Source organism: Petromyzon marinus, chromosome 24 (assembly GCF_048934315.1).
Source record: "Petromyzon marinus isolate PM22_M1 ecotype Great Lakes invasive population chromosome 24, UKy_Petmar_22M1.pri1.0, whole genome shotgun sequence".
In the NCBI taxonomy this organism is placed as follows: domain Eukaryota; kingdom Metazoa; phylum Chordata; class Hyperoartia; order Petromyzontiformes; family Petromyzontidae; genus Petromyzon; species Petromyzon marinus.
Window position 1 is genome coordinate 2,778,520 of NC_133690.1, and position 14,429 is coordinate 2,792,948.

Sequence of the window (14,429 nt, forward strand, 5' to 3'; positions counted from 1 at the left end):
GATGTTGCCTTTTGATGATTACTTAGCAATGACATTCATGTATGTTGAACTTCTTTTGTACCGTACGTAGCCAAACGTGCTAATCGCAAGTGCGGGGGAAGGACAACAAACGAAAACAAAAAAAGCAGTTCTAAAGAAATTAGGTTTAAATTTAAAAGTGCGTAACTCCAGCGGCTAATATCGGAAGGAAGAGCGTTCCAGATGGCCGCGGATGCGCATTTGAAAGCGCGTGATGCCCTGACCGTCTTTACAACATTACGCGAAAGATTTGGCTGTGGCGCACAATTACTATTAACAAAACGTTTCAGGCAATGGCTCTTCTTCACAGCACGTACATTTACTATTTTCGTGCATAAATCGTTGAAATGCTATGAAGGGCAACTGTCCCTATATTGTTAATGTAAAGGCAGTGTTGTGAGCAGCTATAAGATAGGACCTTTTTGGCGAGCATGAAAGTATGAAAAAATACGAATAGGTTTTACCCTTTCTGGCAATAAAACAGATGTTAAGATGTTCAACCACCAAATAAAAACCTTTTGCAAGGAATGATGTCGGCATTAACCACACGTACTTGTGGTGAACATGCAAACAAAACATGCTCTGATAATGTATGTATTGTCCTTGAAACTAATTTGTCTACACCAGAGACAGCCTTCTTGAGGTCCAAGTCTCGCCGGTGTCAGACCAGAGAACGCCAAAAGGCGAACAGTACAATGACAATGCACTATCAGAGCACTATTCTTATGTTTTCATACTTTGATAATGGCAAAAAGACCCATTTTGTAGCTGCTCACCCCGAGGTATAAATGCCCTGAAAGGGTAAAACCTAACCATACTTTTAATACTAAAGGCAGTGTTATTGACGAATGTGTTGAGTTTTTCATACAAAATAAGAAAGGGGCCACTGGTGTGATGTAAACTAGAGGCCAACTTTCTCAACCCACCAAAGAAATATGGCTGGGTTTGTACACACTTACGTTGTGTAGCCTAGATTACCCTACACACTTACGTTGTGTAACCTAGATTACCCTACACACGTTGTGTAACCTACATTACCCTACACACGTTGTGTAACCTACATTACCCTACACACTCACGTTGTGTAACCTACATTACCCTACACACGTTGTGTAACCTACATTACCCTACACACGTTGTGTAACCTACATTACCATACACAATTACGTTGTGAAACCTACATTACCCTACACACGTTGTGTAACCTACATTACCCTACACACGTACGTTGTGTAACCTACATTACCTTACGCAATTACGTTGTGTAACCTACATTACCATACACAATTACGTTGTGTAACCTACATTACCCTACACACGTTGTGTAACCTACATTACCCTACACACGTTGTGTAACCTACATTACCCTACACACTTACATTGTGTAACCTAGATTACCCTACACAATTACGTTGTGTAACCTACATTACCCTACACAATTACGTTGTGTAACCTACATTACCCTACACACGTTGTGTAACCTACATTACCCTACACAATTACGTTGTGTAACCTACATTACCCTACACAATTACGTTGTGTAACCTACATTACCCTACACACTTACGTTGTGTAACCTACACTACCCTACACAATTACGTTGTGTAACCTACATTACCCTACACAATCACGTTGTGTAACCTACATTACCCTACACAATTACGTTGTGTAACCTACATTACCCTACACACACGTTGTGTAACCAACATTACCCTACACACGTTGTGTAACCTACATTACCCTACACAAGTACATTGTGTAACCTACATTACCCTACACACGTTGTGTAACCTACATTACCCTACACACGTTGTGTAACCTACACTACCCTACACAATTACGTTGTGTAACCTACATTACCCTACACACTTACGTTGTGTAACCTACATTACCCTACACAGTTACATTGTGTAACCTACATTACCCTACACACGTTGTGTAACCTACATTACCCTACACACACACGTTGTGTAACCTACATTACCATACACACTTACGTTGTGTAACCTACATTACCCTACACACTTACGTTGTGTAACCTAGATTACCCTACACACTTACGTTGTGTAACCTAGATTACCCTACACAATTACGTTGTGTAGCCTAGATTACCCTACACAATTATGTTGTGTAACCTACATTACCCTACACACGTTGTGTAACCTACATTACCCTACACACGTTGTGTAACCTACATTACCCTACACACTCACGTTGTGTAACCTACATTACCCTACACACGTTGTGTAACCTAGATTACCCTACACACGTTGTGTAACCTACATTACCCTACACACTTACGTTGTGTAGCCTAGATTACCCTACACAATTACGTTGTGTAACCTAGATTACCCTACACACGTTGTGTAACCTACATTACCCTACACACGTTCTGTAACCTACATTACCATACACAATTACGTTGTGTAACCTACATTACCGTACACACTCACGTTGTGTAACCTACATTACCCTACACACGTTGTGTAACCTACATTACCCTACACACGTTGTGTAACCTACATTACCCTACACACGTTGTGTAACCTACATTACCATACACAATTACGTTGTGTAACCTACATTACCCTACACACGTTGTGTAACCTACATTACCCTACACACGTACGTTGTGTAACCTACATTACCTTACGCAATTACGTTGTGTAACCTACATTACCATACACAATTACGTTGTGTAACCTACACTACCCTACACACGTTATGTAACCTACATTACCCTACACACTTACATTGTGTAACCTACATTACCCTACACAATTACGTTGTGTAACCTACATTACCCTACACAATTACGTTGTGTAACCTACATTACCCTACGCAATTACGTTGTGTAACCTACATTACCCTACACAATCACGTTGTGTAACCTACATTACCCTACACAATGACGTTGTGTAACCTAAATTACCCTACACACTTACGTTGTGTAACCTACATTACCCTACACAATTACGTTGTGTAACCTACATTACCCTACACACACGTTGTGTAACCTACATTACCCTACACACGTTGTGTAACCAACATTACCCTACACACGTTGTGTAACCTACATTACCCTACACAAGTACATTGTGTAACCTACATTACCCTACACACGTTGTGTAACCTACATTACCCTACACAATTCCGTTGTGTAACCTACATTACCCTACACAATTACGTTGTGTAACCTACATTACCCTACACACACACGTTGTGTAACCTACATTACCCTACACACGTTGTGTAACCTACACTACCCTACACACTTACTTTGTGTAACCTACAGTACCCTACACACGTTGTGTAACCTACATTACCCTACACACTTACATTGTGTAACCTACATTACCCTACACACGTTGTGTAACCTACATTACCCTACACACACACGTTGTGTAACCTACATTACCCTACACAATTACGTTGTGTAACCTACATTACCCTACACAATCACGTTGTGTAACCTACATTACCCTACACAATGACGTTGTGTAACCTACATTACCCTACACACTTACGTTGTGTAACCTACATTACCCTACACACTTACGTTGTGTAACCTAGATTACCCTACACACTTACGTTGTGTAACCTAGATTACCCTACACAATTACGTTGTGTAGCCTAGATTACCCTACACAATTATGTTGTGTAACCTACATTACCCTACACACGTTGTGTAACCTACATTACCCTACACACGTTGTGTAACCTACATTACCCTACACACTCACGTTGTGTAACCTACATTACCCTACACACGTTGTGTAACCTAGATTACCCTACACACGTTGTGTAACCTACATTACCCTACACACTTACGTTGTGTAGCCTAGATTACCCTACACAATTACGTTGTGTAACCTACATTACCCTACGCAATTACATTGTGTAACCTACATTACCCTACACAATCACGTTGTGTAACCTACATTACCCTACACAATGACGTTGTGTAACCTACATTACCCTACACACTTACGTTGTGTAACCTACATTACCCTACACAATTACGTTGTGTAACCTACATTACCCTACACACACGTTGTGTAACCTACATTACCCTACACACGTTGTGTAACCAACATTACCCTACACACGTTGTGTAACCTACATTACCCTACACAAGTACATTGTGTAACCTACATTACCCTACACACGTTGTGTAACCTACATTACCCTACACAATCCGTTGTGTAACCTACATTACCCTACACAATTACGTTGTGTAACCTACATTACCCTACACACACACGTTGTGTAACCTACATTACCCTACACACGTTGTGTAACCTACACTACCCTACACACTTACTTTGTGTAACCTACAGTACCCTACACACGTTGTGTAACCTACATTACCCTACACACTTACATTGTGTAACCTACATTACCCTACACACGTTGTGTAACCTACATTACCCTACACACACACGTTGTGTAACCTACATTACCCTACACAATTACGTTGTGTAACCTACATTACCCTACACAATCACGTTGTGTAACCTACATTACCCTACACAATGACGTTGTGTAACCTACATTACTCTACACACTTACGTTGTGTAACCTACATTACCCTACACACTTACGTTGTGTAACCTAGATTACCCTACACACTTACGTTGTGTAACCTAGATTACCCTACACAATTACGTTGTGTAGCCTAGATTACCCTACACAATTACGTTGTGTAACCTACATTACCCTACACACGTTGTGTAACCTACATTACCCTACACACGTTGTGTAACCTACATTACCCTACACACTCACGTTGTGTAACCTACATTACCCTACACACGTTGTGTAACCTAGATTACCCTACACACGTTGTGTAACCTACATTACCCTACACACGTTGTGTAACCTACATTACCCTACACACGTTGTGTAACCTACATTACCCTACACAATTCCGTTGTGTAACCTACATTACCCTACACAATTACGTTGTGTAACCTACATTACCCTACACACACACGTTGTGTAACCTACATTACCCTACACACGTTGTGTAACCTACACTACCCTACACAATTACGTTGTGTAACCTACATTACCCTACACACTTACGTTGTGTAACCTACATTACCCTACACAGTTACATTGTGTAACCTACATTACCCTACACACGTTGTGTAACCTACATTACCCTACACACACACGTTGTGTAACCTACATTACCATACACACTTACGTTGTGTAACCTACATTACCCTACACACTTACGTTGTGTAACCTAGATTACCCTACACACTTACGTTGTGTAACCTAGATTACCCTACACAATTACGTTGTGTAGCCTAGATTACCCTACACAATTACGTTGTGTAACCTACATTACCCTACACACGTTGTGTAACCTACATTACCCTACACACGTTGTGTAACCTACATTACCCTACACACTCACGTTGTGTAACCTACATTACCCTACACACGTTGTGTAACCTAGATTACCCTACACACGTTGTGTAACCTACATTACCCTACACACTTACGTTGTGTAGCCTAGATTACCCTACACAATTACGTTGTGTAACCTAGATTACCCTACACACGTTGTGTAACCTACATTACCCTACACACGTTCTGTAACCTACATTACCATACACAATTACGTTGTGTAACCTACATTACCGTACACACTCACGTTGTGTAACCTACATTACCCTACACACGTTGTGTAACCTACATTACCCTACACACGTTGTGTAACCTACATTACCATACACAATTACATTGTGTAACCTACATTACCCTACACACGTTGTGTAACCTACATTACCCTACACACGTACGTTGTGTAACCTACATTACCTTACGCAATTACGTTGTGTAACCTACATTACCATACACAATTACGTTGTGTAACCTACACTACCCTACACACGTTATGTAACCTACATTACCCTACACACTTACATTGTGTAACCTACATTACCCTACACAATTACGTTGTGTAACCTACATTACCCTACACAATTACGTTGTGTAACCTACATTACCCTACGCAATTACGTTGTGTAACCTACATTACCCTACACAATCACGTTGTGTAACCTACATTACCCTACACAATGACGTTGTGTAACCTACATTACCCTACACACTTACGTTGTGTAACCTACATTACCCTACACAATTACGTTGTGTAACCTACATTACCCTACACACACGTTGTGTAACCTACATTACCATACACACGTTGTGTAACCAACATTACCCTACACACGTTGTGTAACCTACATTACCCTACACAAGTACATTGTGTAACCTACATTACCCTACACACGTTGTGTAACCTACATTACCCTACACAATTCCGTTGTGTAACCTACATTACCCTACACACACACGTTGTGTAACCTACATTACCCTACACACACACGTTGTGTAACCTACATTACCCTACACACGTTGTGTAACCTACACTACCCTACACAATGACGTTGTGTAACCTACATTACCCTACACACGTTGTGTAACCTACATTACCCTACACACTTACATTGTGTAATGTACATTACCCTACACACGTTGTGTAACCTACATTACCATACACACGTTGTGTAACCTACATTACCCTACACACGTTGTGTAACCTACATTACCCTACACAAGTACATTGTGTAACCTACATTACCCTACACACGTTGTGTAACCTACATTACCCTACACAATTCCGTTGTGTAACCTACATTACCCTACACAATTACGTTGTGTAACCTACATTACCCTACACACACACGTTGTGTAACCTACATTACCCTACACACGTTGTGTAACCTACACTACCCTACACACTTACTTTGTGTAACCTACAGTACCCTACACACGTTGTGTAACCTACATTACCCTACACACTTACATTGTGTAATGTACATTACCCTACACACGTTGTGTAACCTACATTACCCTACACACACACGTTGTGTAACCTACATTACCCTACACAATTACGTTGTGTAACCTACATTACCCTACACAATCACGTTGTGTAACCTACATTACCCTACACAATGACGTTGTGTAACCTACATTACCCTACACACTTACGTTGTGTAACCTACATTACCCTACACACTTACGTTGTGTAACCTAGATTACCCTACACACTTACGTTGTGTAACCTAGATTACCCTACACAATTACGTTGTGTAGCCTACATTACCCTACACAATTACGTTGTGTAACCTACATTACCCTACACACGTTGTGTAACCTACATTACCCTACACACGTTGTGTAACCTACATTACCCTACACACTCACGTTGTGTAACCTACATTACCCTACACACACACGTTGTGTAACCTAGATTACCCTACACACGTTGTGTAACCTACATTACCCTACACACTTACGTTGTGTAGCCTAGATTACCCTACACAATTACGTTGTGTAACCTAGATTACCCTACACACGTTGTGTAACCTACATTACCCTACACACGTTGTGTAACCTACATTACCCTACACACTCACGTTGTGTAACCTACATTACCCTACACACGTTGTGTAACCTACATTACCCTACACACGTTGTGTAACCTACATTACCATACACAATTACGTTGTGTAACCTACATTACCCTACACACGTTGTGTAACCTACATTACCCTACACACGTACGTTGTGTAACCTACATTACCTTACGCAATCACGTTGTGTAACCTACATTACCATACACAATTACGTTGTGTAACCTACACTACCCTACACACGTTGTGTAACCTACATTACCCTACACACGTACGTTGTGTAACCTACATTACCCTACACACGTTGTGTAACCTACATTACCCTACACACTTACATTGTGAAACCTACATTACCCTACACAATTACGTTGTGTAACCTACATTACCCTACACACTTACGTTGTGTAACCTACATTACCCTACACAATTACGTTGTGTAACCTACATTACCCTACACAATTACGTTGTGTAACCTACATTACCCTACACAATTACGTTGTGTAACCTACATTACCCTACACACACGTTGTGTAACCTACATTACCCTACACACCTTGTGTAACCTACATTACCCTACACAAGTACATTGTGTAACCTACATTACCCTACACACGTTGTGTAACCTACATTACTCTACACTATTACGTTGTGTAATCTACATTACCCTACACACACACGTTGTGTAACCTACATTACCCTACACACATTGTGTAACCTACATTACCCTATACACTTGCATTGTGTAACCTACATTACCCTACACAATTACGTTGTGTAACCTACATTACCCTACACAATTACGTTGCGTAACCTACATTACCCTACACACTTACGTTGTGTAACCTACATTACCCTACACAATTACGTTGTGTAACCTACATACCCTACACAATTACGTTGTGTAACCTACATTACCCTACACAATCACGTTGTGTAACCTACATTACCCTACACAATTACGTTGTGTAACCTACATTACCCTACACACACGTTGTGTAACCTACATTACCCTACACACGTTGTGTAACCTACATTACCCTACACAATTACGTTGTGTAATCTACATTACCCTACACAATTACGTTGTGTAACCTACATTACCCTACACACACGTTGTGTAACCTACATTACCCTACACACGTTGTGTAACCTACATTACCCTACACACGTTGTGTAACCTACATTACCCTACACAATTACGTTGTGTAACCTACATTACCCTACACACGTTGTGTAACCTACATTACCCTACACAATTACGTTGTGTAACCTACATTAGCCTACACAATTACGTTGTGTAACCTGCATTACCCTACACACACACGTTGTGTAACCTACATTACCCTACACACGTTGTGTAACCTACACTACCCTACACAATAGCGTTGTGTAACCTACATTACCCTACACACTTACATTGTGTAACCTACATTACCCTACACAATTACGTTGTGTAACCTACATTACCCTACACACGTTGTGTAACTTAGATTGCCCTACACAAGTACATTGTGTAACCTACACTACCCTACACAATTACGTTGTGTAACCTACATTACCCTACACGCTTACGTTGTGTAACCTACATTACCCTACACACTTACATTGTGTAACCTACATTACCCTACACAATTGCGTTGTGTAACCTACATTACCCTACACAAGTACGTACAGTAGTTTCACGCATAACCTCTATTACTTCGTAACCCATTTTGTCAAAGTTTTAGATTGCAGTTTTAAAAATTAACTGAATCAAACGTTTTGCCCGTGGCCACACACCACGCTAAGGGGAGACAAGCGTGTAATGTATTGGAGGAAGAAAACGGAATTGGAAAGGGAAGACAGAAGAGAAAGAACTGGTAGTTAGAGGAGGCAAGATCGACATAGCCAGGCAGAGTTGAGGATGGCTTTTGTTATTGTTCCTGGAAGGAAAGTTGTGCAAAAAGGGCAGACAGGGCAAGCTGGCTGGCAAAGGGAATGTATGGCGGGATAGAAGTCCCCAAGACAGACACAAATGGCACGGCTCAAGATGAGCGTTATGAAGAAGCGCCGTGCAGGACGGGGAGAAGGGGAATAAGCGGAGAGGTTGGTGGCGAGCGGGCGGAGAAGAGAGGGGTAGAGAAGCAAGAAGAACCCAGAGCGGAGTTTGTTTTCACAGGAGGCGGGGAAAGGGGAGGGATTCAGAGTTGGGAGTGTCCACAAAAACATTCACGTGATGTACTGGAGGCTTGAGCCGATTCAGATTGATACATGTGTGAGGATAGGAGAAGTTATATTAACACAGTGCTGTATTATAAAAACAGAAGCCCACCGCCAACCAACCTTGTATCGGAATGTCTGCCCGTGGAAGTGAATGGTGTGCATATCGAGTTCTCCGCCCAGACCCATCAAGTACCAGTCCACGCGCTCCTTGAGCCCCATGTTGAGCCCATTCAGATTACCGAAAGTCATGCCGTTGATGCCTAAAACGATACCAAGTAACTTCGTGTTATTTACACACACACACGTTACTGGAATCACATTCGTCTGTGTATGAAATAAAATGTAAGTCATACAAGTGCGTAACAAAAATCGCAGAGGTAAACCGTAAACATAGTTAAATTTTGATTTAAAGCTTTCGTGACTGCAGTAATTCATATTCTTAGCTCTTTCGGTAAAGTCACGTCGTGAGAATTTTTATTGTTTAATATATATTTTATTGTTTCCCTTCAACGTGACTTTACCGAAAGAGCTAAGAATACGTAAACATAGTTCTTGCTGAGGGCGTTCATAAATTGAATTCCTTTAAGTTTAGAGATCTTTTTTTCTCAACAACATCGGCGCCACATTGGCTGCCGCCATTCGCCTCAAGAGACTGCGTTCAGCTGGTGTAAAACAACGTATTCAGGCAGTGTCAGATCCCACGTCGTTTATTCGACTTTCTCTGAAGCCAAGGCTCAACAGTGAAAATGTTCCTTGCGAACAATGTCGCCAGCAACATATTGTTTGCAGTGCTTTGTATAGCACAGGTTGCAACACTGGAAAAAAAATAATGTTGCATTCGAATCCGGAGCACCTGTCCATTGCGGCTCAGTTAGTATCCTATAATAATACTAACAAAAACCAGGATTGATACGGACATATTGGCGGTACACCGGTACAGCACAACACACTGGTCCTCGTTTTGATTTAAAGCTTTCGTGACTGCAGTAATTCATATTCTTAGTTCTTTCGGTAAAGTCACGTTGAAGGGAAACAACAAAATAATAAAATATATAAAAAACAATAAAAATTCTCACGACGTTTCGACCATAACACAAACGATCGTCATCAGGTGTGTCGTTTGTGTTATGGTCGAAACGTCGTGAGAATTTGTATTGTTTTATATGTATTTTATTATTTTGTTGTTTCCCTTCAACGTGACTTTACCGAAAGAACTAAGAATACACTGGTCCTCGTCAAACAGTCTGTCGGTGTTTCTGTTGCCTTGAGTGAGCTGGAGACGCTCCATGAGTAATTCCCTTTGATTCAGCAGCTGCTTTGCAATCGATCGTGTGGTGACACCACGAGTCGTAATATTTCGACGCCACCGTCCGCCAAAAAGTTATTCCGGAATTGAATTGAGGAACCGTCCGATCACGTTTAGGGCACGAGGTCAAATCTATCTTTGGAGCACGAAGCCAATCATCAGGTTGGGTGCCATACAGCAACAGACTGTGAAGCTTAATGTTTAGCTGCTCATAACATTCGTCTACTGACTGCTTCAACGTCACAAGAACTGATTTTAATGCACCCGGCAAGATTTTCTGACTGGGGTTGCAAATCGCGGGCAAATAAATAATAATTGCTGCGTTTTTTTAAATGTACATACTGCTGACCACCGGTGTACCGCCAACATTATCTTAGTTTTTATATTATTTGGGTCTTTCAGTAAAGTCACGTAGATAGGTTAAAAACAATAACACGCTAATCTCTCACATTAACATGCTAATCTCTCACGTTAACACGTTAATCTCTCACATTAACATTCTAATCTCTCACATTAACACGTTAATCTCTCACAATTAACACGTTAATCTCTCACATTAACTACGCTCTCCTATCTCACATTAACACGCTCATTTCTCACGTGAACATAACTAGCCCCACCCACTTCGTTTATGACCCTTGGGCTACACACATTTTAAACCTTTAAAACAGTCTGCCTCAGAAGCTTTCCCCCTCGTTTTTTCCTCCTGATGCCGATCGCTTGTGTTGTAATCAAAACGTCGTGGTTTTTTCTTATGTTTTTTGTTATTGTTTGTTATTTCTTTGAACCTATCTACGTGACTTTACCGAAAGACCCCAATAATATGAATTCCTGCAGTCACGAAAGCTTTAAGTCGAGACGTATTATCTTAGTTATTCATCTCTTATTTTATGTTCAGCTTACCACTCTGAAATTCCCGGAGAGTTTCCTTTTTTGGTATTTGTGGAGTGAACAAAACTGAACAAATGCAACAGAGAATTGAGGACAAAGCCTTATTATTGATTTACCTGTAAAGTTTCTGTATAAATAATCTCTGGACAAATTGGGAAATAACCCACCTCTGCATGAATTTGGATCCACAATTGTTTCACGAACTCTGGCACTGCCTCTTGATTGTTTCAGGAATCTCACTAAAAGTTCCTCCAAATTATCGTCTCATCTCAACTTTATACTGAATTTGCAAGTGCAAACAATTGTCTGAGCAAGGTTGGCCCTGAGTGTGCAGTAAAATGCGACAATCCCACAGCAGATAACAGTACATGCGACAATGACTGTTTACTTTCCAACCACGAGCTCCTGTATTTATTGTAAACCTGAGAAGGTATTTGAGAACAGCTACCCGAGATTTTGACGAGATGGGATTTTTGTGTGTCAATTGCCATGCAACGTTAGCACCGGGATTTTCTTTGATTACGTTATTTACTTCCGAATGTTACTTTTGATCGCTGAGGTCTCGAGGGGATATTTAATAATGTTGGGGTTAAATGGATAATTAATAATAATAAAAAATCAGTCCACATTACACAGTCTGTTTGCTGTTTTTAATCTTTACAGACCCTTGTAATTCTACTTGTTAAAAATGTTGTGTGCCATGTTATTTATCCTGTTTTACATGCGACAGTGCCGCCTCCTTACTGTGCATGAGATTGCTCTCACGGAAGTCCTTGTCGGCGACGTCCACAGCACCGGGATTCCCCGTGAAGTTGTCGATGTTGTCCCGCAGGTACCAGGACAGGTTCTCATCGTAGACCATAAAGAGGAGAGCAAACTCGTGGGCCACATCGTTACGGTGGCCCGAGTCGTCAAGCAACCCAGAGCGGCACACCACCAGTGGCCCCACCAACCCCGAGTTCGGGTCCTGCACACACACACATACAACCAAACAAACTGTTTCACTCATTGTTACATTTGTAACATGCCACACCTCGAGGCCCACAGCAAAGGTGTTTGACAAGATGTTTTGCAATCGCCCAATCCTAGCCTCCACAGTGCTGGACTACAGGCGTGAGACAGAGATAGCTGGGCTAGCAGCAGAGAGAGAGACAGAGATAGCTGGCCTAGCAGTAGACAGGGCCAGAGATAGCTGGGCTAGCAGCAGAGAGAGACAGAGATAGCTGGGCTAGCAGCAGCTAGAGCCAGAGATAGCTGGGCTAGCAGCAGCTAGAGACAGAGATAGCTGGGCTAGCAGCAGAGAGAGACAGAGATAGCTGGGCTAGCAGCAGAGAGAGACAGATATAGCTGGGCTAGCAGCAGCTAGAGACAGAGATAGCTGGGCTAGCCTCAGCTAGAGACAGAGATAGTTGGGCTAGCAGCAGAGAGAGACAGAGATAGCTGGGCTAGCAGCAGAGAGAGACAGAGATAGCTGGGCTAGCAGCAGAGAGAGACAGAGATAGCTGGGCTAGCAGCAGCTAGAGACAGAGATAGCTGGGCTAGCGCAGAGAGAGACAGAGATAGCTGGGCTAGCAGCAGAGAGAGCCAGAGATATCTGGGCTAGCAGCAGCTAGAGACAGAGATAGCTGGGCTAGCAGCAGAGAGAGAGACAGAGATAGCTGGGCTAGCAGCAGAGAGAGACAGAGATAGCTGGGCTAGCAGCAGCTAGAGACAGAGATAGCTGGGCTAGCAGCAGCTAGATACAGAGATAGTTGGGCTAGCAGCAGAGAGAGACAGAGATAGCTGGGCTAGCAGCAGCTAGAGACAGAGATAGCTGGGCTAGCGGCAGAGAGAGACAGAGATAGCTGGGCTAGCAGCAGAGAGAGCCAGAGATATCTGGGCTAGCAGCAGCTAGAGACAGAGATAGCTGGGCTAGCAGCAGAGAGAGACAGAGATAGCTGGGCTAGCAGCAGAGAGAGACAGAGATAGCTGGGCTAGCAGCAGCTAGAGACAGAGATAGCTGGGCTAGCAGCAGCTAGAGACAGAGATAGCTGGGCTAGCAGCAGCTAGAGACAGAGATAGCTGGGCTAGCAGCAGCTAGAGACAGAGATAGCTGGGCTAGCAGCAAAGAGAGACAGAGATAGCTGGGCTAGCAGCAAAGAGAGACAGAGATAGCTGGACTAGCAGCAGCTAGAGCCAGAGATAGCTGGGCTAGCGGCAGAGAGAGACAGAGATAGCTGGGCTAGCGGCAGAGAGAGAGACAGAGATAGCTGGGCTAGCAGCAGCTAGAGACAGAGATAGCTGGGCTATCTCTGTCTCTAGCAGCTAGAGACAGAGATAGCTGGGCTAGCAGCAGCTAGAGACAGAGATAGCTGGGCTAGCGGCAGAGAGAGACAGAGATAGCTGGGCTAGCAGCAGAGAGAGACAGAGATAGCTGGACTAGCGGCAGAGAGAGACAGAGATAGCTGGGCTAGCGGCAGAGAGAGACAGAGACAGCTGGGCTAGCAGCAGCTAGAGACAGATATAGCTGGGCT

At 42.5% G+C, this 14,429-nt stretch overlaps 1 protein-coding gene across 1 annotated transcript in view; it reads right to left on the reverse strand.

Moving 5' to 3' along the window:
- The window catches only part of LOC116945432 (ceruloplasmin-like), a 68,242-nt gene that overhangs the window by 7,488 nt on the left and 46,325 nt on the right, over positions 1-14,429 (reverse strand). Inside the window, exons 17-18 of the mRNA XM_076069272.1 lie at positions 12,661-12,883; positions 9,840-9,979 (exon numbers count right to left, since the gene is read on the reverse strand). Coding sequence (XP_075925387.1) covers positions 9,840-9,979; positions 12,661-12,883 — 363 coding nt within the window. The remainder of the gene's footprint in view (positions 1-9,839; positions 9,980-12,660; positions 12,884-14,429) is intronic.